General features: G+C 37.9%; 1 protein-coding gene across 1 annotated transcript; it reads left to right on the top strand.

Annotated features, from left to right (window-relative positions):
• Positions 1-1341: 1341 nt before the first annotated feature.
• Positions 1342-24478, top strand: lrrc4cb (leucine rich repeat containing 4C, genome duplicate b). Its single transcript, XM_016292356.1, has 2 exons — positions 1342-2310; positions 22430-24478. The coding sequence occupies exon 2, from the start codon at positions 22480-22482 to the stop codon at positions 24367-24369; it is 1890 nt and encodes a 629-aa protein (XP_016147842.1). The 5' UTR covers positions 1342-2310; positions 22430-22479; the 3' UTR covers positions 24370-24478.
• The last annotated feature ends 1687 nt before the right edge of the window (positions 24479-26165 follow it).

Genomic DNA, 26165 nt, shown 5'->3' on the forward strand with positions numbered 1-26165 from the left:
TTTGGTCTAGATGATTGATAGGTTGGACTAACAGTACTGACATTAGCTTGGTCTGATAGACTCTATCAGACCAGGTTAATGTCAGCCCTGATTGTCCAATTGATCAATCATCAAGACAAGCGAATTAGCATAAATGAGCGACATGCTCAAAGTCACACCAGTTGCCATCATAAACCGTAGCTCCAGAACGGGTGACACAAATGAGCTTTAGCTATACAATTAAGCTATTAAAGCATATTAGGAAATATCCAGGCTCTAACTTGTATGATATACAGTACTATCTCCTATTAGCATGATGATTAATGATCCTCAGAACAATTATAGAAAGTTTTCCACTTTGTATTCTTTATAGAAGCTTATGATTAAGAGCATTCACATTTGCTATTGAATTTTCCATGTGATTAGATGTTGAAGTTTGATCACAGTATATTAGTAATTTAAGAACTGTTAAATAACTTTAGGATACAGCTTCATCAAAGGCATGCCCTTTTATAGTTACTTTCAATCGCGTTGTCATTTCATAATATCTCATAGTTTATCACAACTTAATTTTTTATTTTGTATTCTGTATTATTAAGCTGTTTGTGAAAGAATCATTTTAGTTCATGTGTATTTCACAAATAAATAATTGTGATTATCAGTCAATATGGATGCACATTCTTCGCAAATATTTATTCCTAACCACTACTAATACACAAATGGTTAAAAAAGAGCTTTAGTGTTGTTTGTTGCAATGCAGTGTTTTAAGAGAAAATTACATCCAAGGGGCCTTTCATCCCAGTGGGCTTTTAGCCTCATTGTGCCCCATCATAGAGTATGTGCAAGGGACTAAATCTTAGAAAATTAAATAAATTGGGTTCACAAAGAATTATTTAAAGCTGCATACAGTAACTTGGGCAAAAAAAAAAAAAGTATGAAAAGTAAAGACCATATTTGGAACATTTGGAAAAACTATATATATATAGAGAGAGAGAGAGACGACTTATTTGCTTTTATTAAGGTACTGTGTTAAAGGAACTATAATGCTTCCTTGCATATAAAATTGAGAGATGTAGTGTTATCCTGCTGATGGCTGGCAGAGAACAGAAATATCGAGAGGGCAATGCATGCCGGTAGGTGGCAATCCCACATCGATTTGTGCCAAGAAAGATGAAGGAGAAAAAACATTACGGAGAAATACACACATATTAATAAAGCCAAGTTTAAACAAACACATCACACTGCTCTTTTTGGCTTTTAAACGAAATGAGTTACTAAAGACTGCGCGCGCGCACACACAAATGCGCATCATTCAGCAACAGATGCATTTCAAACGCGCAGTGTCAGGTTTAATATATCATCCGTCAGTCGCTGCAAATATTCCTTCCTCCTTAACCACATTTTCACAGACGGTGCCTCTTACCGTATGTTTACACTTTCTATTTACATTTTCTGACGAAACATAGAGCTGGCCAGCGCAACAGCGATTTGTAAGCAATAAGCTACGGAAGGAAGGAGCAGAAAACTGCAGCGCCAAGCAAACGTCGCTTTAAATGAGCCCGGACGAGCTGAGCTGAGATTCACGAAGGGAAGGAATGAAGTTTAGTACGCTGACATTAAACGACAGAATTAACCAGAAGATCCCTTAGCGACACGAATTAAAACGTTATTGCTGGATGGTGAGACTCAAGTAGCCTATTCAGTCGAGCCGATGGTTCAACTTTGAGGAGGCTCTGCAGTGGACATCGCTCACGAGAAATGATGAAGGCGAGAGGAAGGAGTGCGCACTCGAGGCTGTGAGGAGATGCTGTGACACATTCAACAGCATTCAGCGGAGTCAGCACGTTGTGTTACATCTATGGACTGCGGTGGTGGATGTGGGCAAGATCTGAGGAGCATGGGGCCAGTATGCGTTGAAGAACGGCGGTGTATGGCAGTGGTTTTAAAGGGCACATCTCGATCAGAGAAACCTACCCAGTACTAACTCTACTGGATTTTACCCAAAGGGATGCTGTTGATAACCCATGTGGTTTAGACATTTCTTTCACGGATGTGGATACTAGGCTTATTTTATGTGTCCAGCACAACATATCAACGGTGGTAGATTTATCCCCCATTTATTTACCGATTTTTTTAGAAGATTTGTTCACTTCCAGCCCCCTCCCCCCTTTTTGCATCTTTGTCAAAGCTTACCGAGCGCTTTAGAGCTTTTTACTTGCATCTCCGTACGTCGTGCATGGATTCTACATGAACTGGGGGTTTTGTGAGGGCTGCAGTGATGTTCCCATTTACTGATATCGCCTCACAGCTAACATTACCTGACAGAAATGGGTAAGGAACCGTAGCCTAATCTAACCAGTCTGTGCAGATCTATGTTAAAGCGAACCTGTTTTCTTAAGTTGACGGTGAATGGATGCATTTCATCTTTTGATCTATCTATCTATCTATCTATCTATCTATCTATCTATCTATCTATCTATCTATCTATTTATCTATCTATGCTGCAGGGGGTTATGATTTGCATTATTTCTGTGACTGTGATGTGATAGATTTGGGGATATTTTTCAGCTGTCTTAGGCTTTTCTGTTGCTCTACTTACCATTACTTTTGCTAGAATATGGCGTTGGGTCATTCATATTCTGTTCACATGTGCATTGCTATGCTCTAAAGAGACAAGGGGAAAGAGGCAGTGTATCCATGATGGTCGACACAACTGTTTCTCATTGCTTCTAATAGACCCCAGTGACTTTTGAGGCTTCCTGAATAGGCTACAGAATAAGCAAATGTTATTAGTTAACAAATTGCATCATAATCATTTTATAACTTATTTCTCAGTGGGAAAAAAAAACAGGAAGTTCCAGGAAGGCTGTCAGCTCACACTGGTGCTAATCTGCATTTAACATTCAACCCTCACAAGGCTTTAGAACTTCACTAAGGAAGAGAGGTGCTGTTATGGACACTATAAGCAAGTTGGATTCATTGGAAAAGCTTCTGTGCCATGTATTGGTTTTTGAAAGAGTTTACGTAATTTATGATGGATGATTCATGGATTCGTGGGTTGTTGCTTTAATAGTGGTGTTGAGGTTTGAGGAGCTGTCTCTTTTGGGAAGGTGCTGAAAACCATTACTGTTTGTGGTAGGAAAGAACATTATTAGAATGTTAAATAAAATGGGCTGCAACAATTATCATTTTATTGTGTTATGTATGTACATAAATAACTATGCAAGCAAAAGTATTGGTTAATTTTGTTGTATAAAAAGTTTGTTGTACAAATAAGACTTAAATGCGCACATTCATGCTTTTCATTTTCATGGATGTCCTTAATGCATACTTTCCTTCAAGCATTCTTAAGCTCCTAAAATGAAAGAGTTACAAAGCAGCAACAATATTTGACAAGTTAATGCTTGCAGATATAATAAAGATTCTCTCTGTGTTAGATTAATATACTAAATGGGCTTTAACTTTCCCTTTCACTGCAAATAATCCGTGACAGATGTTCTGAGCATTTTCAGTCCACTGTGGACTATAATCATTTTAGCCAGCTTAAATGAAAGCATCAAATAGCTCAATTACAGTATTTTAGGGAAAATGAATTCTCTAAAATGAAATGTGTGATTAAAATCACATATCCATTGGGGTCACGATTTAAAAAAAATTAATATATTTGCAATTCGCAAGAATCGAGTGCTACTGTTTCCAGTAAAGTATCTCCTGACAATCACACCTTTCTGTTGTGGAAACATTATTTCTCTCTTTTCTGAGATTGTGACCTGAAATTAATTCTTGGGCTGGACATTCCTTATCCCCAAGCTCTTTTTTGATTGATAGTATGTCACAAGCAGTTCAAAGAAACAAGGTTCAATGTGTAATGCAGGCACTGGCGTGCTGTCATGAAGATGAGTGTTAATGTATTGAATGTGTCTGCTGAGCCAAAAAAATGCCAGATATCATTCAGTTCCCCTAAGGCAAAGGAGGAGCCTGTAAACGAGAGCATTTATCTAATATCACACACATTAACCTCCGTAATCTCTGCCATTTAGAGAAAAATGAAGCTGTTGAAATGCTTCTGCCCACCCTGATGCTTCATAAAGACCATCTCTAATGTGGGTCAGGCTGTGCAAAATGAAAAAAAAAGTTTAATGACATAGACTGAAGAGATTGTATAGTCTAGCTTCTTCTAAAGATGCAAAAGATGTACTAAAAACGATAAGGATTGTGATGTGGCAAATTTGTAAACGTCATTTTTTTCTCTCTCAGTACTGGAGTGTTAATGCAGTGAGGCCAAATGAATGACCGCACTGCTGGTGTACTGTTCTCGGGTCAGAGGAAGTGCTGTTAGACAAGATATAATCCAGCCAGCAGTGGGCCCTGCTTCTGCCAAACACACAGCCACACAGGCTTTCTCTTTAAAACTGGTGTTTTATTAATCGCGCGGCATCCCTATTACTGTGTCCCAGCAGAAGTTAAAGTAACAATAGTACAATGATGGAATTTTAATTGGAATAAATGTCTGACTTCCTCTTTAGCTAAAATGTTTGACCTTTGGACCATTACTGTAGAATCCGATAGCACTTGTTACAGTAGATGCATTCATGTTTATGTCTGCCATTGTAAAATGGCAACAATAAACATTAAATTCCTTTGTGGTTATTGATTACATTTATCTGTTGTGTTTGAAGACAATATCATACACTACACATCCCAAATACCATATTAGCAAAGATACACTATAAAATATATATATTTTGAAGTTGTAAATAAAACATGTATTTTTCTACTTCAAAATATCATGTTTAATTCAAAGTTTTACTTGCAGTTTCTTTGTAATTTTTTGTGAAATTTACTATCAATTTAAATTCAAATTAAATCCTGCACCATATTTTTTCAGTAGTCAATTAATTAGCTTAATGAAAAGAAAAACATTTTGAATTACATCCTTCTGTTGAAATGCATTCTGCCAATGAATTAAAGGATTCATTCTGTTAAAAATACTGGAAACAAGACTACAAGGCACAAGCTTGTAGCTTTGTTTATCTTGTAACTTTTAACAATCCTATAACTGATCTAGTACCCATGATGAAGAAACCCTCTGGTTTTTATGTGTTTTATTCAGGCTTTATGTTCATGTTTAATAAGGTCTCCAGAGGCAAATTCTTGCTGATGATAATTCTGGAATCACCAAAGGCTGTTGCTGGGTCATGTGGCCTCTGTGAATGCCTGTTCACATTACTGTTCTGTGAATTTGAACTGGAGCGAAGATATCTTGGTTTATTACCTGCAGTATGTTGGTTGTCACAGTAGATCTCCCTTAACAATTTAGACTGTGCTGAGGTGAATGTGCTCCTTGAATGGCCTAACCTGGTTTCCTTGCTCATTGCCTACTTGCCTGCCGAGTAATATTGGGGTCATGGGTTTAAATCCCACTTGGAGCCATAGCAAAATTCATCAAGCTTATATGTAATGAGCTACCCTGCATAGTGACACAAGCTAACAATTAGATCCATCCAAAATGGCTTCTTTTATAGACTCGTGAAGCTGTGAGAACTGATATATACTAAGCGCACACTATTGACGTTTTTTGCTCAAACACATTTTAGATCCTTCATCGTCTCTTTTATTATGTGATAGTGCAATGAATCAGTTGTTAATGTAGACATCAGTCTGTGATTTATAATTAGTCTGCCTGTGGTCACTGCAAGGAGCAGATCGCCTAATGTGAATTACGTAAGAAAAAGATGTAGGTCTCAGGGAACAGGATGCAGCCCAAATGGCTACAGATAAATGATGGTGCGAACATGCTGCACTGGTTTTAGTTCTGCAGCAGATGTCTAATGCCATACGCGGATGCAAAAACCCTTTCTGACAGACATTTGGCGCACTGGAGAGGAGCCAGGGTGTTGCACAGATGCATAGGAACGGAGGGGTTAGAGTTTGTGCATTTTGAATCTATGGAGATAGATTTGAGCAGCTTATTAAGCAAACCTCTCATTTCAGTGAAAATTAAAATTGACTCCCATACCCTCAGGCCTCGGTAACTGTAATAAATATCTGTGCACTTGAAATACTAAGGCTTTGCGGTTCAGTCAGAGCCTCCATAGAGATTGTGCTGTCACACAATAGCGACAGCCTCTGTGTTGATTGTTAATTCAGAAATCCAATGTCAACACTATATCCTACAGACGCGCCAAATGGCATAAATTGTACTGTTCAGTGAGATTAGTCGGTGGAGACAGAGAGGGAGTGTTCTCAGCTCAGCTTAGCTAAGCTTATAAATATGACTTTGCCTTGATTGCACTGTATGTTTGTCATCACCGCCGTGAAAGGCACAGTACAAATCTGGATTGCGCATTATATTGGAACCCCTTTTCAAACAGCCACCCTCCCCTCCCCTAGAGGATGTCTTCTCCCACTCTCAGCATATTTCAGATATGGGAGAGGAACTTGAAGGCAGTTGGCTTTTTCAAGCCTCTCAGATCATTTGGCCTGGATTCACAAACAGAAGTGTGTCAAAGAGATCCGTGTCTTTGAGGCTGATAAATCACAGACTTCCTAGAATACGTACTGTTGTGACAAGGTCCTGGGTCGAAGCTTGTTCCACAATAAAGACATTTGCCAACCAACAGACTCTCCTAATATGATGGCAGAGGCGGATATAGATCGAAACAGCTTGACATCTCAGCAGACACATACTGACACATACTGCTATCCATGAGACAGCATCTGGACAGAGTGGTTGAGTAGCAAATGCTGTAAGATGTAAATACATTCACTCTGTCTTGATGCTTTTGGTTTAGGTTATCAAATTGCCATTTAATCAAAAAGCATCTATTATCTGTTTGACGTTCTATGATACTATTGTCCTATCATTTTATTTGTTCCTTAAGGCCTATAAAACTTCAGATTTTAAGGCTTTTAAAACTTGTTTCAAATGTTTTTGACAAACTTTTCTAATAAAAAAAATTGTAGTCATAATTTCTTTGAAACTTTAAGTCTATTACCTTACTTTCAAATTCAAATTGCAATTCTGTACCTCTTTTAAATTCATTGAAATTGAATAGGCTTTCGATTCAATTCTAAAGGGAGATCACTGAACAATTAATTTCTTGTTTACACCAGATTTTTATTCAAGTAAACGGCACGTGTTTTGGTATATGTGTGCAAAAGAGCAGAGTACAATTTTCTTCAATTTGCACAATAACTAAATAGCTTGCTTATCAAAATTGATGAGTTGGTTCTCAGTCATAATCTTCACAACTGCTAATTATTATTTCATTGTCTAAGTCATCACATGCAGAATGATTCAATCATTGATCAAAATTTGTCAGACATACATGTACAGTATATTCCATAAATATCTAGGACATTGAATATTTTCTGTTTACATGTAACACATTGCTGCAAAAAAATAAATGTACTTACATACAAATGTGCATATTATATTTCAGAGTACTACATTATTGACTTCACCCTGTAAACTTTTACCTACTGTTGAAATCTCTATCTAAAAATCTCAGTGTGATACACAATAGCCTCAAGCTAGACAAAATGGACAGTCAGTGTACAAAAAAAGGGTGAGAGAAAGAGAATGGTAAGACTGTTTCGAAAAATGAGCCAAAGCGATTAAGAAAAACAGTAATATAAATTGCAGTTGATGTGTGGTCATAGGCTTCAAACTTTGCTCATCTAGTCAGATTTTAAAGGCAGATCTGTTTCATGGTTGTTCTTAAAAATATTCCTAAAAAGGTTAGAAAATTCTTGCATCATAATTGATTTCATCCTAATCCACTTCATTTGGTTTCTGTTGGAGATTGTACCACACTATCCAAATATTCCAGTTGTTTTATGAAATTGGAAAACAAAATGAATTGAGGTAATGTGCCTGTCTCCTCAAAGAGCCACTCAGGGTCTTAAAACATACTGGATTTATGTGTGCCTGCATGATCGCAACTGAGTGCTTTAATTGGCCCGGCTTCATGCAGAGTCAATACTAATGACGGAGGAGACTATATGGCCACAGTCAGATTATAGCTTGGAGGCCCTCAGCTGCTCCTATTGTCATCTCAAGCAGGGAAAGTAATGGTTACCACTGTTTGCCTCCCCTGTTCTCTTCTGCATTGTCTGTGTTGTGCAGTCATTAAGGTTAATGACTAGGTGGAAATATTTGTTTTGAACAGTGAAAAACATAGTTCACAGGAACATGTAGGTGTGCTGAATGAGATTTGGGGCAGTGTGCTGCTTTCACACCATGGTTCTCCACCAGAAGTAAGATGTTGGGCTGCTGTAGCACATTCCCTGCCGCTGGAGCGCGCATGCAGCAGAAGCTCACATTGTAATTCATGTTTTTTGTATGTGACAGCACCATGTCGGTGTGATAGATACCTCGGCAGAGGCAGCACTTCAGCCACATCTCATTCCCGCAAATGGATGCCGAGTGTCCAGCTGGATAATCCCTCTGCTGACAGGAGTGCAAACAAATGAGGGCGTTCCATACGTCGCTAAATTAATCATGCAGATTGTCATCACCAACCACCCATCTGATTTGAAGACTTAAACACAGACCTCGCTTCATCCACCACGAGTCAATATAAGAAGCTTCAGCCGCTATGTCCTACTTTTCAGAGAGCAACAGTGGTAGGTGTGATAATGACCATGACTAGTGTCTCGCTAACGGGGCCTTCATCGATATTGATGATATTGAGCATGGTGGTTGATGAGTAAAACAGTCTCCCTTGTATTAATCAACCATGGGGGACCACTTAACTGAGTGAAACTGACCGCTTCAACACACTAAGGCATGTCAGTGCATTAGAGGAGCAAAGGCTCTTTGAGTGGATTGGCTGTGTAATGCAATCTGTATGCACGGGATGAGCACCATGCTAGCTGTGGCTCCTTCATTTGTACCCAACCAGGAGGGTCAGGCCGTTGTTGTCTTTTTCCTCACTCTTCTTGGCTGCTCTATTTTTTTGCCTTCCACAATCGTCAAGTTTAATTAAAGCTGATGCACAAAGCAAAACACCATGGCAACACCGAATCTGCCACATATGTAGTATCTGTACAGTGACCCACATCACCATCAAACGATACTTTTGAATGCCTGGTGTACATTCAGACAATATAAGTATGAATCTAATTCCAGAAATGATTTTTGGAGTTCAGTGTAGAAATATCTACAACAGTGATTTCTGTTTTAGACTAAGATTTTGTGTTTTAATTACTACACATGGTAACTTAACTAATGAATAATGAATGTGGCTCTGCACTGTATGTGCTCTGCCTTTTAATGCACCACTATCACACTTTCCCTCAGTCTCCTGACTCTCTCTATTCTGCTCTATCTTCCTCAGACTCTTGAGTTCAGTTTAAGAGGCAGATAGACTGGATATATCTTCACATCAGCTTGCCAAAAGAAAAAAAAAAGTGGATTTAGGAGAAATTGAAAGGAAAGTGAAGCAAAGCTAATGACTCTTTCTGATTGTGTGCAGAGTAACATAGACTCTCACTCTAGCAACGTTTATGTTGCACCACCAAAACTCTTGAATTTGAAATATGCTACCAGTTCAAAATTTAGTGGTTGGTATGATTTTTTTATGTTTTTGAAAAGAAGTCTCCTGTGCTCCCCAAGGCTGCATTTATGTAATCAAATATACAGTATGAAACAGAAAAAATTATGATCATATATCACAATATTACTATTTCAATATATTTTAAATATGAATTAATTTCTGTAATGGCAATAATTTTAAGCAGCCATTAATTCAAATTAAATAAAATTTGGATATGAAAGTATAGATTAAATTTGTTTGGCAGGATTCCATTACTCAAACTGTTAACAAAGTTAAAACATGAAAATTATGTCATTGTTTACAAATTACTTTATCATACTTTTTATTTTCTGTTTTGAGTGCGACAAAAAGGAGTATCATAAAGTAGGCTATTCTATTTGTGAATGATTTTCTGTCTTCTACTGAACACAGAAGATATTTTGAAAGTCAATAGTGTCCAAAACAACACTGGACCCCATTCCCATTCATTGTATGGATTAAGTAAAACATTCTTCATAATATCTTAATTTTTTGTTCCACAGGAAAAAAACAAACAAATTTACAGGTCACACGTGAGGGTGAGTAAATGATAACATTTTCATTTTTTGGGTGAACTGTCCCTTTAAGCTGATATTCATTGAAAAATTTTCCCTCTACTACAACACTCAAATCCAACACTTATTTAAATATTCAAAAGTTTCTGCCTCAAGAACCATTACAATTCATTTGTATAAATGTTGCTAGAGTGATGTTTCCCTTATGAAATGCCCTAGACAGAAGTATTGAACATGTTTATCCCTAATGATTACGTTTTGTGACTCTCAAGGTCTGTAAGTATATTTATGTGTCCACATAGACAGTATAGAGGATGGAAATGGGCCACACATGGAAATTTATCAGCTACAGTATAGAGATGGATAGTCCTGACTTTTAGTTAAAAAAGCCAATTGTTTATGTATGCAAAAGTCTTAGGCCATTAGTATTTTCACCAACAAAAAAAAAGGTTTTAAGCCAGTTATTTCTATATTTTGCTGTAGTGTGTTAGTAGGAAATATCCGTTTACATTTCCAAACATTCCTTTTGCAATTAATTGTAATAATCCAGTGAGATTTTTTTTCTGACAACAGCCAGTGCTCCACACAGAGATCTGATCTCACTATCATCCAGTCCGTCTGGGATTACATGAAGAAACAGAACAAACTGAGACAGACTAAATCCATAAGAACTGTCAACGTCTCCAAGACGCTTCAAGAAACCTTCCTGCAAAGCTACAATACTGTGAAAAGTTTTAGGCACTTGTTTAAAAATGCTGTAAAGTGAGGATGCTTTCAAAAATAATGTCATAAATAGATTTTATTTATCAATTAACAATTATTTACTAAATCAAATCAACATTTGGTGTGGCCAACCGTTGCATTTAAAACAGCTATAGGTGCACTTGCACATAGTTTTTCAGGTAGCTTTGCAGGTAGGTTTCTTGAAGCGTCTTGGAGATGTTGACAGTTCTTCTGGATTTAGTCTGTCTGAGGTTTTTCTGTTTCTTCATGTAATCCCAGACGGACTGGATGATGGTGAGCTCAGATCTCTGTGTGGAGCACTGGCTATTGTCAGTCTCCTTATGCAAACAAATCTCACTGGATTATTACAATTAATGGCAAAAGAAATGTTTAGGAATATAAACTGGTATTTCCTACTACTGTTACACTACAGCAAAAGATAGAATTAACTGACTTAAAACCATTTTTTGTTGGTGAAAATACAAATGGCCTAAGACTTTTGCACAGTAGTGTACAAACCCGATTCCAACATATCTTTTTTTATAATTTAAAGAAGAAACCAATCCGATGTATATTTGACATTTGAGGCTTAATACTATAGAAAAGCACTAAAGGTTTTTCAGTAAGAGTGTTTTCAGCTTGTTTATTTTCATATAAAAATACGGCATGCAGTTGCATCAAACAATGGTATAAACATCATTCAATGTAAATTGTGATAATTGTAAGGGAATTTCAAGGGCATAATCGACAATTATGATTTTTGTCATAATCGTGCAGCCCTAATATATATATATATATATATATAGCGAGAAAGAGAGAGTGTGTGTTTGTTTACTCTAGCATGCACATTACATGATCCAGCCAGATAAACTGTGTGATTTGAGGTAAAGAAGTAAAACTTATAGTACCATTGTTGTGAGATTTTATTACAGTTTTTAGAGCTTTCAGTCTTTCCCCATTCAGGGAGATAGTAGCTATACTTGTATGCCCAACTGCGGATTGAAAATAGCTGCCTGGGAGCATCACCAAGATGGTCGCAGAGTGACTTGCCTTAAAGGGACACTAAATATGAGAGGTATCTTGCACAAATGGAGGAGAAGGACCCCAAGTGTTTACATAACATAGTGTGCCATGCAGCATTGTAAATTCCCATTCCGTTTGATGTGAGATGAAAACAGTCATGCTGTATACTCTTGACAGTATATCTTTCTCATTGCCAGAGCAATGCTTTATGGACTGGCTCTGCAGTAGATTTAACAGGAAACAATGACAAGCACTTCAAAGTGGAATTGAACTTGGTTTCATCTCAGCCATTATTAAAACACCAGTTTCGAAGATACAGACCATAAAAACTGTAAACAACGGTATCAATTTGCTTTTGAAATTGTTTAGTATAGTGACTGTAGAGTCTCTAATGCAGAGCCATGAATTATTCCTAAGCAAGCTGTCTGAGTGAGAGAAGGGGAGACAGAAAGAAGTAGACAGACAGAGAGAGACATTGAGAGTAAGCTCTGACTCACAACTGCTGTGCAACAACCTGGACACAATGTGGGGTCCAATAGTTGAATTAAAATCACAGCAACTTGAAAGAGGAAAGCCTGCATTCACTGCAGCAAAACATGTCCCAGTTCTCTGAAAAACCATGATACATAGTGTGTTTCACACTACTCGCCCCCTTGTTCTTAAATCATACCAGCGTCAAACAGGGGCCACAGCTGATCAGAACTGGTCGGACATTTTAGCCCCGGTTTTAGATGTCTTTTTTTTTTTTAAGCTTGTCTTTGTATTATTGGACTTCAGTCGGTTAAGTTAATTTCTTGCCAGGATGCTATTAAACATGCACTTAGTTGAGTCTCTAAATGCTACTGTACATATGCATACATAGCAAGATACAGTATCTCCACTGAGAGCACAGTAATACATGGTATTAGTACTACAGATACTAGACTTTTACAATTATATACTAAACAATTATCCTAGACAATTACAAAGTTGCCTTCGGCCCAAGAATCTGGGATGAGCTTCAGCGTCCCTGCGACCCTACATAGGACAAGCAATTTGGAGAATGGTTGGATGGATTATACTGGTATTTGCACTGGTTTGACATTAGGTGGTGCTATAAGGTAATTTTTCTGTGCAGTTGCCTACACAATAACGTAAGCAATTCGATTTTAAACTTTGATATTAATGAATATATATTTGTTTTATTTATAGTGTGTAATAGTATGTAAAAAAAACACCTGTTCACATGAGATGTGGCAAGATCACAGAAAGAGCTTGCCACATACCATTTAAGGCGATAATACAGTATTTAAGGCTATTCTGTTTACTTGGATATTGATATAGGAACTGTCCAAACAATCTCACGCTGTTTTAAGAGATGGTTGTTTTCATATGAATCTATACAATGTGAACAGTACAACTGAAAAAAAGGAAGCATGAAAGACGACTGGTCCAACCGATATTAGTGTATACTGTCTGCCTAGCAGGTACAAATATATACATTTTTGCATTTTTCTAATGTTATTTTTTTCATTATTAAAAATACATTGGCTGCATAACAAATGTGATTTTCTTTGAATGCATTTTTAAAAAAAGTTACATTTTTGTTTTGTTTTAGATATTTCAGTGCAAAAACGTTCCACATTTAAAAATTCTCATTGTACAGCATATTTTGTGTGCGTGGGCATAGTTTGAGGTCTAGAATACTGCAGGTGCATGTTGAAAGGTGACTCTTGATTTTATATTTCATGAGGTACAGTACCTGTGATTCTGGATTCGTTTATATTGCATTCAGGGGTCAGTGCAGTGCGCTTTTAAAGATTGCTGTCTGCTGTGTTTTAGCATGGTCAGCACTCTGCCTTCCTGATTTTCAATTTGAACACTGAAGTAAACATAAGGGGCCAGGCCCAGGAGTTATCGCTCTGCTCGCATATTCTGGAAGAAGAGAATCTTATGCCCTGTCATTGCAGATATTACAAGTACTTTGACTTAACCGCAGGGGAAAACAGCAGGGACAATAAGTGTATAACTAATCAGGTGTTAGTGTAACTAATCTTTCTTCAACCTTTCTCTGGACTTTTTATTTTTGTAATGTATTTTTGTGTTTTCGCACACAGACAGTTGAGTTGTGAACAGCTCACTCAAAAAATTCCCAAACACAATGAAAATATGCGAGATCCTCATCCCTCCAGCTGTGTATTTCCACCAAGGCAGACTCCTGCCAAGACTCTCTTTGTCTAGTAATTGTATTCTTACTCAACAACTTAGCCCATTACAATATGGATTTTCTCCCAGGGATGTGGTTAGAGAACCACATACGAGTTGTTCGACCACTTCCGCTCTGAAAGATTATCGGCTAGGGTCTATTGTAATGAAGATGACTAATGTCATTATATGGGCAAATCTGATAAGGTCCTGGTGTTCCCACATAGTGTGTTCAGAATAGCTACACCAAAATGTTCGGTGCCACAGTCACATCAATTTGTCGAGAGCTGCTTTCAGTAACCGTGTTAACTGGCGCAACAGTGCTATACGTGCTTTAGTTTCATTTCCTACGGCATTATGGTTTCAGCACAAGAATATGATCAAGATGGAGATTAAATCTTCACTTACCAGCTTTTTTTCACTAACCTGCTGCAGTGCTGTGGGAGGTGGTTTTGGCAGAAGTCCTGACAGTTTAAAAGTGCACCAATATTTTTGCTAGCAAGGCCCTCACGACGTCAGGAAACATGGGGGTGCACCATCCCACAGCCAATGAATTACCCCAGGACTCCTGCCTCTGCCTAAATTTTGCAGTTACATGCTTAATACAGCACTGCACTGTCTATTCTCCAGCCATTCCAAATAGCTTTCTGTAGGACAGTACATGCCATATCTCATGGTTAAATGATTCCAGTCAATATTTAAGGCCATCGCAAGACCATAAAACTGACTATCGGCATGAGGTCCACTAATGATTTAGCAACTGGCCATAAATATAGACAATGGATTTGATTTAAGTCAATATCTGTAACTCATCTATAACTGTGAGTTTCCCTGTAGTATTGCACAGTTCAGTGTTGTTCATTAGAGAATGCAAGTGCTCTTTTTGCCGTGAATATAAATAGATGACTAAATTAAATGTGGAAGGTCATGATTTCCCAAGTGAGGGTTGCTAACATGCTTACAAGTAATGATTGCAATTTCATTTTCTTGATTTAATAGACCAGAGGAAAAATAATTAAATTGCAAGTGATTCTCTCTGTGTTTGTGCCTGTTTATCTCCGCAGATTCAAACTCTTGAAAGTTTGAGCTCTCATCTGAAGGCCCAAGGGTATCTGGGCTGAGCTAATGATAATTCTGAGATAGTTTCTTTAACAAGTTCATCAGATTGATACTATTAGTAGTGATATTAAAAGCTGCAAGACTAATAGAATGATCAAATATCAATAGTCATTACATGAACATATTATTAAAGGCTAGATAATTGTAGATGAATGTTAGCAGGATACCTTAAGGAGATCCCAGTACTAACTAGTTTTGTAGTCAAGACCACCTAAACCAAGACCAAGACCAAGACCAGACCAGCACTCCTTAAATTCATCTGAAAGATCCACATTTACTGCCTAAGAAATGTCTTGAAAAAAGAATAAAAGGTCATTTTCACTATAATTACAACTGCGTAAACAATGTTATGAGATTAATATTTTGAATATAAAATTATGGTATAACTAAATAATATGAAACTAAAACCACCATAGGTGGCAGCAAATCACTAAATGAGTGAGTCACGGAATCATATATTCAACCGATTTGTTCAAAGTGGATTCATTCAGTAACAAACAGCAAAAACAGTTCTGCTATGGATTGGTTTAAAACTGCGCAAAAACTTGTGCAAAGTTTGTGTTTAAAACTTTTGTCCTTGCTTACTGAATGTTTATGTAAAATCAGTATCACGTTTGCAGTCATGATGGTGTGCGAAAACAGCTTTCTGTCTCTTGTGATATTGCTTAATTACATCATATGTTAGAAAAAAAAACGATCTCATACAAGTACTTTTTTGTAATCGTGTCTTGAATTTTGTGGCCATTTGTATTAATTTTGGTGACATTTCTGACACAATCCCCCGTTAATTTATTCGGCACAACAGTAACAAAAGAAATCAAACTGTATATATATATTTATTTACAACATGTTGATTGCATTTAAAGTACGTTTTACATCCAATCACTTTAATGATGTAAACAAATGAATGACAATGCACCAGCAATTTAGTGATTTGAAATAAAATAAGTCCTCTTAAGCTGAGTGTACACTACCCAATTTAAGGCTGCTTTTCACTCACTTACAGTTTTCTGAAGATTGATGAACGCACGAAACCTATACGGCAAATCGGTGCTGTTTAACATCAGTGAAGATCACATAGTGTGAATGATCAAAAAGGCGATATAAGAGTAGCGCAATGCATGGCAGATGCCTAGAAAAATATTTAGCAGGCTATTTATCTGTCTCTGAGCATTGCCGTGTAAAATGTGTTATGACTGAAAATGACACCAGCTATGACATACAGCCAATGAGAGAGCAGGATACCGGGCAAATATATTTTTTGTTTTTCCTTGTTTTGTTTTTTTTGTACGCTGCAAATCAGCACACAGAAAATCTGGATTGCAAGTTTCTTCTAGCACATGCAAATTTAGGATTCTTGCTATAGTGAAATATTGTGTAATATATAACCCCTGGCTGCCAATCTGTTATGTAATGCGGAAACACAGCAGCTTCAAGAACAGTTGTGTAGTGTGAAAGGAACAGCGATCCAACGACTTTGAAAATTGTGTAGTGTATGGGTGCCATTATTCTGAGACCGAGACAAGACCAAAAACTTATTGAGACCAAGACTGGTCTTGAGTACTACAACACTATAACTAACATTATAAAATTTTGGCTTTAGACATATTTGGTGGGAGCATTAGATCTATGGACAACATCTCCCTGCAGCCTGATCCACCCACACAACCAGAGAAGAGCGAGGGGAGAAAAAGAGTGATTACGGCCATTTCATCTGATTATTCATCAGTGTCATTATGATAATGGAGGCAGCATAAGTTATTTTGGCACAATCCAATGATTTTGGCGATTATACCTGGCCATAGATGCTTCAGTCTAAATTACTTTACAGGCTAAGACTCCTACTGGATGCATAGAGGAAGCTGAGGAAGATCTATGTGGGAGTAATTTGCATTACTCCCTCGTTTTGTATCTATTTTCTCTGACTAAACTGCTTGAAAAGCCCTTCTAAGAGGCAAGTAAGGTATTGATTTTTTACTTGTTTTAAACACACCGGTAGGATAGGGCTTCGATCATTTGAAAGATGTGCATCACTCTCTTTGGAATATACTGACGTTCAGATGCTTTATTACTAATAATTGTATTACTCTGTTGTTTAATGCAGTAAAGGATTTAGTTTTTATTTCATCGAGCTGGAACATTGCACTAATTTTAATGAGCTTGAAATAAATTGCAGAAGGATCATACTTTTCACAATTATGTTGAAATCGCACTCTTGCAGAATAAAATGTCAGTTTTATCCCATTGTTTGGTGTTATTGTCTACTCAAGGTGAACATGACATGTACTTATTGTGCACTTCAGTCTTTGTAAATTTAAATGGAGGGCTTCCATTTGTAAATCTTCTTTGGCTTCAACACAGTCCCCCCATTTAAGTAAAGACCTTGGCAGGCATCCCGTAAGCAAAATCCTTTCTGTAAGCCATTGTTTCCAGGTCCTGAGGAGCCAACACAGTGTCTCCTGAGAACTCACTTTAGCATGTTGTTTGGTTTGTCCTTTCATACTTCTAGGGCAAATAAGCAGAGCACACTCCAGGACATTGTACTGTGTATTTTAGTGTTTTTACATAATATTTAGATTGAGTTAATAACTTCTTATGCAACTGCTTATGCTTTATGTTGCCTCTAACCCCAACAATGAAAATGCAAAAGGGAAATTATGCACATACCATTTACCGTTAAGAGCATTAAATATTTCACACACACATTTTATTAGGTGCACATTTGTTAGATGTTCACCGCTTTGTACTCACAACACAACCATGACTTGACTGCATTTGGATGTACATTCCTCTATAACACTGAATTGATCGTTGTCCTTGTGGAGACCCTTGGTGTCCTTAATGTACTGTAGGAAACAGATATTTACCGAGATAACAAACAGAGCAGCACAGTGTTCCGAAGGATTGTGTCCAAGGATGAGTAATAAAATTCTGTGAATATTAATTGGCTGATTTACCCCCAAATACATAACCCTTCTAGAAAAAAAAGATCTCAGTTAATCATTCAGATCATTATGAGCTATGTTTTTATTTATTTTTTAAATATTTATTTTGTAATCTGGGAATAAACAACATAAAACGATAATGAGTGTAAGGTCCACGCACTTGGTCCAAGGAAGGTATCCAGTAGTGGATGAAGGTTACTTGCGTGTTCAGTCTTTTCAGCGCGCAGAGTTATTCAATTTAGGTTTAACTCAAGTCTGACTCCATTTTAGTATCTAATCTGGCTCCATTTTAGTATGACCTCGAATTTAGATTGAAAGGCAAATTGGTTGTTTTTCGGTCTCCAATTATTCTGACATTTGATTATTCTAGTTAACTCTTTACTTTGTATTTTCTCGTTCATTAGGAATCTATTGTTACTTAGGATGCCTCACGGCGGCCGCTATGCGTGGGCTCCACGATCACAAAACTCGCCAGTCTGAACCTTATCCAGAGGTTTGTGGCTAATACTATTTAATATACTTTAAGTAGTAGGTTTGTTTAGCCCCCTACAGTTACCCATGTAATGCTCAAACATTAATCAGCGGTTCTTCTAGAACCCCTTGTCTAGACCCCGATAGTTAAGATAGCTACGTACAACTTAATTAACACTCCAAGCATTAATCAGCGTTTTTTTCTAGAACCCCTTGTCTAGACCCCGATAGTTAGTATAACTACGTACAACTTAATTAACACTCCAAGCATTAATCAGCGTTTTTTTCTAGAACCCCTTGTCTAGACCCCGATAGTTAGTATAACTACGTTCAACTTAATTAACTCTGAAATCATATACATGGTTAACGTAACTGAGTACAACTTAAACTAAGGTCACGCGGTTAGTCAGAAATCTATAATCTCACCTGATGTGCCCCATGCTTCATCTAAACCTGAGATCTAGTATGTATGTAACCCTGGTCGCAGATTTGCAGATCTCCACACAAATTCACTTAATCTACTTGAGGAAATAATTACAGAGTAAGTCAGAATAGATCAAATGTAACAATTTATTATCAGTCAGGTAAATATGTATTATGCCAATTATCTACATAGCCAATTCAAAGATATTAACTTCATTTTTGTCTTTATTTATGTATTTATTTATTTATGTGTGTGCGTGTGTGTGTGTGTTATTATATATGTGTTAAAGCTTTATCTGTGGAGCACTAAAGTAATTAATTTGATTGGCATAAGAGACCTCAAGGAATATGCAGGCTTTGGAAATTGTACTGCAGGGAAAAATTCAGTCAAATGCATTAAATTAGCTCTTCACTCTCAAGATTCATCCTCATCAACAAAGAGCAAGGACAAGCCTTGTATATGCATTCGAATAATTATGAAATTGCTTATGATTATTACAATGCTGTTATTGCTTGTGATTAAAAAAGTATTGATTCCTATAGGAAATGGCAGCAGTTTTCAAAGAATATTATGCAAATATCATCAAATTCTTTGAATTTTTCCCTGCAGCATAGTTATATCTTAATGATATAACTTCTGCTAAAAATACTAAGTATATAACAACATACACTCTCAATAAGGTATGTTAGTACTTTAAAAATGATTTACACCTAAATGGTTCAAATTACTACCTACAGTGTACATATTATTTTTAATTTGTTTATTTACCTTTATTTAACCAGGAAATAAATTTATTTGAAAGGGTATGTCCCCAGTAACAATGTTGTACCTTTTTTTCTTAGTGTATAATGAGGCCACAATGAGACAGATAGAGATTAGTTTGAAATATGTCGAATACATATGAGTTTGAATGGGACAATTGTGAAAATGTAATCTTAAAGGTGCAGTAGGAGATCTTGGAAAATGCTAACTTTAGCCTGATAGCACTGAAAACGAATGTCTCACCCTCCCGGCAATCGCTGTCCAATGCCATGCCCCCTGAGCGCATGAACGCACACACAGACCAGACGACCGAGACAACATTACTACAATACATCATGTGTTATTAACTCACCCTCCCGGCAATCGCTGTCCAATGCCATGCCCCCTGAGCGCATGAACACACAGACCAGACGACCGAGACAACATTACTACAATACATCATGTGTTATTAACCGGTGAGAAAACTTTATAGTACAGTTAGTAAAAGTACTACAATACCAGGATGAAGGTCAAGTTGTTGATGTTTGTCTGCCATTCTCGCTCTGTCTGTACAGTGTGCGTGAACGTACTGATGACGTATCCTGTCTGCACGAACAGGGTACAAATACATATGTTGACAGGCAGGTAGGAAAGCCAACCAAAATGCTCGGATCGAGCGTTTTGATTGGACAAACATTTCTTGGTCCTACGCCTTCCACAGAATATATAAATACATTTAGACCACTTAACTTAATGATTGCTATCGGGATGTGAAGAAACTTTCAACCAGCATAACAAAAAATGTTTCTGAAGACAATCACCCATTGCACCTTTAAGTGTGTGTCAGAAAACTTAGTTACTGCCTAAAACTTACTCTTTTATACTTGTGCATAGGATGATGTGTGGATTGCTATTATGTAATTAATGAGATAAAAATGTTTACATTTTAGAGTAATTCTTGTGTCTCCCATTTTTGATGCAGGCCTTGAGCTAATCACTCAATTAATACCTGAGAGATTTGTGTGCTTCCTCTGGAAATTCCTTGGTTATTTTTGGTAATGAAAAAGAGGCTCCTGCCAGGACATGCCCTGATTACCTTATGCATCTCATTAAATGTGCGTCCACTGGAATCTTCTCACAGTAAGGTGTCAATTATGCTGCTGCTAACTAACATTCATTGCCTACCAGTGAAATTAGTGTCCTAAATTTTAACCACAGTGAGACCATCTGAGACATTTCATAGTATAATAGCATATGACAGAAAATAAATACAAATAATTCAAATTGAATCATTAATTTTATTCTAAGGAGACTGAGATATGTGAAGGACAGAACTATTTAGACTTGATCATCACTTACAAAGCATGTGATGTTTCCAAACTGGAATTCAGACTGCTTCTAGCAGTCTAAGAACAGACTAATCTAATACTGACAAAAGTCGTTCACAATTATCTGCAACATTTTTTTTACTGTATAATACCTCATGCATTGAGGTTGTTGTTGTTATTGGTCTCATGTGACTTCAATCCACAGTGCCTGTTGCCATGCTGATCGGAAAGCTCTCTGTCTCATACTTTATTTCATTTCCTACTGTGTAAAGAGATTCTATTCTGTAATTAAAACATAGTTTGCCTGATCTAATAAATGGAAGCATTTCTGTGTATTTAAGGATACTCAATTGCTTCACTTCATAATATACTGAAATTCAATTTAGCTTGTCAAAGCGAGTTTCAGGGGTCCTGAACATACCTCTCCTTTTATTTCCCTCTCATTATTTATAACAATACTGATTATAGTAACCTATTTGCAAACAGTGTAGGTAATAAGCCATCTTATTTTTCATAAGAACACTTGAGCATGTAATGAGAGCATAGATTTGCAGGGTGAAGGGATTTTAAATTTAGTGTGTGCTGTAGCAGTGGCACATTTCTTGTGGGTTTTGACAATTTGGTTGCTATGTATCTTCATAGCATGTGCAAGCACATAGCGTGGAATATACAAGCCAAATACACATCCTTATCTCCTAGATATCCTTAGTGATGGGCCTGTCTGCAGCTTAATCCATCCCTCTGACAGCTTGCTGTGACAGGGTTCCCATATATCTAATTTTAGTGCATAGCATAAAAGATTCAGGAGTGGTTTAGGAAATGTCACATTCAATAATTATAATGAAAAAATATAATGTTTTTAAGCATTACAATAACATCACTCATACTTCTTTCTTTAGTGGGTGTGGCTAGTTTTTCATTTGAAAATTATGTTCCTAATAAACTGACACTATTATTCACTTTTAAAACTTTTAATTTCACTTTTCGTTTTCCCCCCCTGTGTTAAATGCAGGTAGTCTTGAAAGTGGGGACAGAAAATAGTTAGGTCAAAGTGAACTACTTGACTAAGCTCAGGTCTGCTATATACAGTGCAAAAACAAAAATAAATCAAGAAATGGCTTCTGTGTGAAGGCTCATTTAACAGCTGTGACAGTAATGATGCTCAATTCATCAATCACATTGGAAAACTCTATTTTGCATGTGCAGTGCCTTAACATCAATACTTGTTTTTCTTTAAACAGAAATGTACATGCATTTGACAGAAGAATGTTCTTCTTGATAAATTGCAGAACATCAGCAGAATTTGATGCTCTGTTTGACTGCCATCATGCTACGCTGACAATTCAACATGACATACTTTGCTAACAGATTTGTTTTCCTCTTTCCTCTTTTTCAGACTGCCAATACATTTTTGGGAAGAGAAAATCAGCGGGCATTAAATTATGAATGTTGAACAAGATGACCTCTTACCATCAGCGCCAGATGTTGAGAGGTCCTAAATGGAACGGGGCTTGGTTTGACCCCCTGTTTCTCCTGCTTTTAGCCCTGCAGTTGCTTGTTGTCGCTGGATTGGTACGAGCCCAAACTTGTCCTTCCGTATGTTCCTGCAGTAATCAATTTAGTAAGGTCATCTGCACACGCAGAGGGCTAAAGGATGTCCCTGATGGCATCTCCACTAATACACGGTATCTAAACCTTCAGGACAATCAGATCCAGGTCATCAAAGTAGACAGTTTCAAGCATCTACGACACCTTGAGATTCTTCAGCTTAGCAGAAACCACATCCGCAACATTGAGATTGGCGCCTTCAATGGACTGACCAGCCTTAACACTCTGGAGCTTTTTGACAATCGCCTCACGACCATCCCAAATGGCGCCTTTGAGTATCTATCAAAACTGAAAGAGCTGTGGCTTAGGAATAACCCTATTGAGAGCATACCGTCTGATGCCTTCAGTCGCTTGCCCTCCCTGCGGCGGTTAGACTTGGGAGAGCTGAAGCGTCTCTCCTACATTTCGAGTGGAGCATTTCAGGGCTTAAGTAACCTTCGTTACCTGAATCTGGGCATGTGTAACCTCAAAGAGGTCCCCAATATTCAGCCCTTGATTCGCTTGGATGAGCTGGAGATGTCTGGGAACCAGCTCACCGTCATTCAGCCCAGTTCTTTTAAGGGTCTTGTTCATCTTCAGAAGCTGTGGATGATGCACGCCCAAGTCCAAACCATAGAGCGGAACTCCTTTGATGACCTGCACTCTTTACAAGAGCTCAACCTGGCTCACAACAACCTTACCTTTTTGCCCCATGATGTCTTCACGCCTTTACACCACCTGCAGCGAGTGCATTTGCATCACAATCCCTGGAACTGCAACTGTGACATTCTTTGGCTGAGCTGGTGGCTGAGAGAGACTGTACCTACGAACACCAGCTGCTGCGCCCGCTGCAATTCCCCTCCCAGCCTCAAGGGGCGCTACATCGGCGAGCTAGACCAGAGCTACTTTCAGTGCTATGCACCTGTTATCGTTGAGCCACCTGCCGACCTCAATTTGACTGAAGGAATGGCGGCAGAGCTAAAATGTCGGACGAACTCAGTGACCTCGGTCAGCTGGCTAACACCAAATGGCTCCATCATAACACATGGGGTTCTCAAGATGCGCATCTCCGTCCAAAACGACGGAACATTAAACTTCACCAACGTCACCATACAGGACACAGGAATCTACACTTGCATCGTAAGCAACACGCTAGGCAACATTTCGGCATCTGCTGTCCTCAACGTGACGTCCGTTGACAACAGTGGCTTTAGTTACTTCACTACGGTCACCGTAGAGACAACTGAAACCGCTATCGATGGGGAGAGTAGGACACCAGTGCAGCCTTCTTTCGGCTGGGCGTCCTCTTCAACCACAAGGGGAACACCTATTGCCACAGAGAGAGAGCACACCATTCCTGTGACTGATATAGACATTGATGGGGCTCTCAATGGTTTGGAGGAGGTAATGAAAACCACCAAGATCATCATTGGCTGCTTTGTGGCCATCACACTCATGGCTGCCGTTATGCTCATAATTTTCTACAAGATGCGCAAGCAGCACCACCAGCAGGATCATGATGGGCCGACCCGCACCATCGAGATCATCAGTGTACACGAGGAGCTGGCGAGGGTTCCGGCCATGGAGAGTCACCTGACTCTTCCGCCCTTGGAGCATTACAACCACTATAACTCCTACAAAACTGCTTATAACCATGTGTCGGCTCTCAGCTCGCTGCATAGTTCAGTGCATGAACCTTTACTAATTCAAGCCAGCTCAAAGGATAATGTGCAGGAGACACAAATTTGACCATGTTGGACGAATTGAACTCTACTAATGCTGTTTAAATTTTGGTTGTGGACACGCTGTCAGAATGAAGATGACAGTGTGCTTTAAGACCTTCAGCAATGTCAGTGAGAGCCAGGGTGTATGTATAATTATTTTAACAAGTGTCTTTACAAATCTTATTTATTTAAAGATATGTGAAGTGACTGAATTATAAAATCACAAGACAAAAATGGTTAATATCTTCTTTTTTTCTTTTTCATTTCTACATTTTTAAACTGCGTAAACTGGGGGAATGAATGGTTCACTTTCATGTCTTGGTAGAATTATTATTTTTTTTTTTGGCATATTACATACTGTTGCAACAGTGTGTTTTAATTTTTTTGAGACACTGGAAACAAAAACTGGCCACTGAAAACAGCAGACTTAAAATCGCATGGAGCACTTAGATATGAATGGTGGGCCTGATGGATGCAGTGACTCTAGAGAGGGGTATAAATGGTTACACTTCCCCATGAAAAATCCTGATATTGAACAAAAAAGGGAAAGCTTTCATTGTCAGGGCCTGGATTATTCTGCAAATGCAGCTTGTGGGATAGGAAACATTTATTTAGTGCCATTTATAAGCCATTGTTCTGAACACACATCAATTAACTTCAATTCAGAAAATAGGTTTGCATAATTGCCTTGAATTACAGTCCTCAAGCCAAGATAGTATCTAAAATGTGGCATTGGAAATTCAGCATTTTGGGTTCAGCATTTTTTCACAAAATCTATTTTTCACAAAATCTATTTATAACTGTAAATGTCAACAACCTATGAATATAAAAATATATCCGGTTTTGGTTTGTAGAAAACATGGAAACACTAAAGACGCATTAATATGTTGTGCGTTTTATTAGACTGGTGACGACCGCACAGAGTAGCATTATGAAATAACTTTCAAATGTATCTAGTATGACAAAACAGCGCTGCTTTTTTCCCCGCCCACATACGCACAGACCGGAAGGAGCGGAAGCGGTCGACTGTGGCATAATAAAAGCTCCGCTGCTTTCGAGCCGTGTGTCACGCTCGTTCAGCGGCCTAGTTTCGCTTCGACGGCTTTCAGCCTCACCCTGCTTCATTCTACTACGTTAATAAATCATTAGCTCATCCATGAACATGATTTCTGCCCGAGTCCCGTCGAATTGCTTCGACTGTGGGGATGAAGACGACAACTCCCATGATTCCTCACTCAGTCACGGCGTCATCAAACTACACCTTTGTTTCTTTGTTTGTTTTGAATACATGCCCTCTAGCGGCGAAAATTACATATTGTGCCTTTAATGCTCATTTCCATAAAACCTATAATTCCAATATTTCTATATTATATACAAAAGAAAAATCATTTCAGACCAATAACAGTTGGAGAACACTCACACTCAGAACAGCAATACTATAGAATGCCCTAGAATACTCTAGGGTTGATGTTAACCTTGTCTAAGACTTGAACTGCATTTTAAACCCTATAAATTAATATTAATTAAATAATTCTGTTGTGTTAAACAGGTGTCGAATTTTCATAAATAACTTTCAAGCTAGTAAATAAATCGATGCCCTGTCTGTTTGAGAAAGCAGAAACTAAAGCAGAGACAGTCCACTTGTACATTATGAATGAAAGAAATCTTAAGCACATGTTATGATACTGTTGTTGTCCGATTTGATTCCTGGTTTGAAATATGTTATTTAAATGTACTTGTAACAAAATGTTGCAGAGATTTCTGTCTTTTCCCATTCAAGTAAATATGAGCTGAACTTGCAAAGCTGGAAATAGCTGCCTG

Source organism: Sinocyclocheilus grahami, unplaced genomic scaffold (genome assembly GCF_001515645.1).
Source record: "Sinocyclocheilus grahami isolate Dianchi unplaced genomic scaffold, SAMN03320097.WGS_v1.1 scaffold284.1, whole genome shotgun sequence".
Classification (NCBI taxonomy): Eukaryota; Metazoa; Chordata; class Actinopteri; order Cypriniformes; family Cyprinidae; genus Sinocyclocheilus; species Sinocyclocheilus grahami.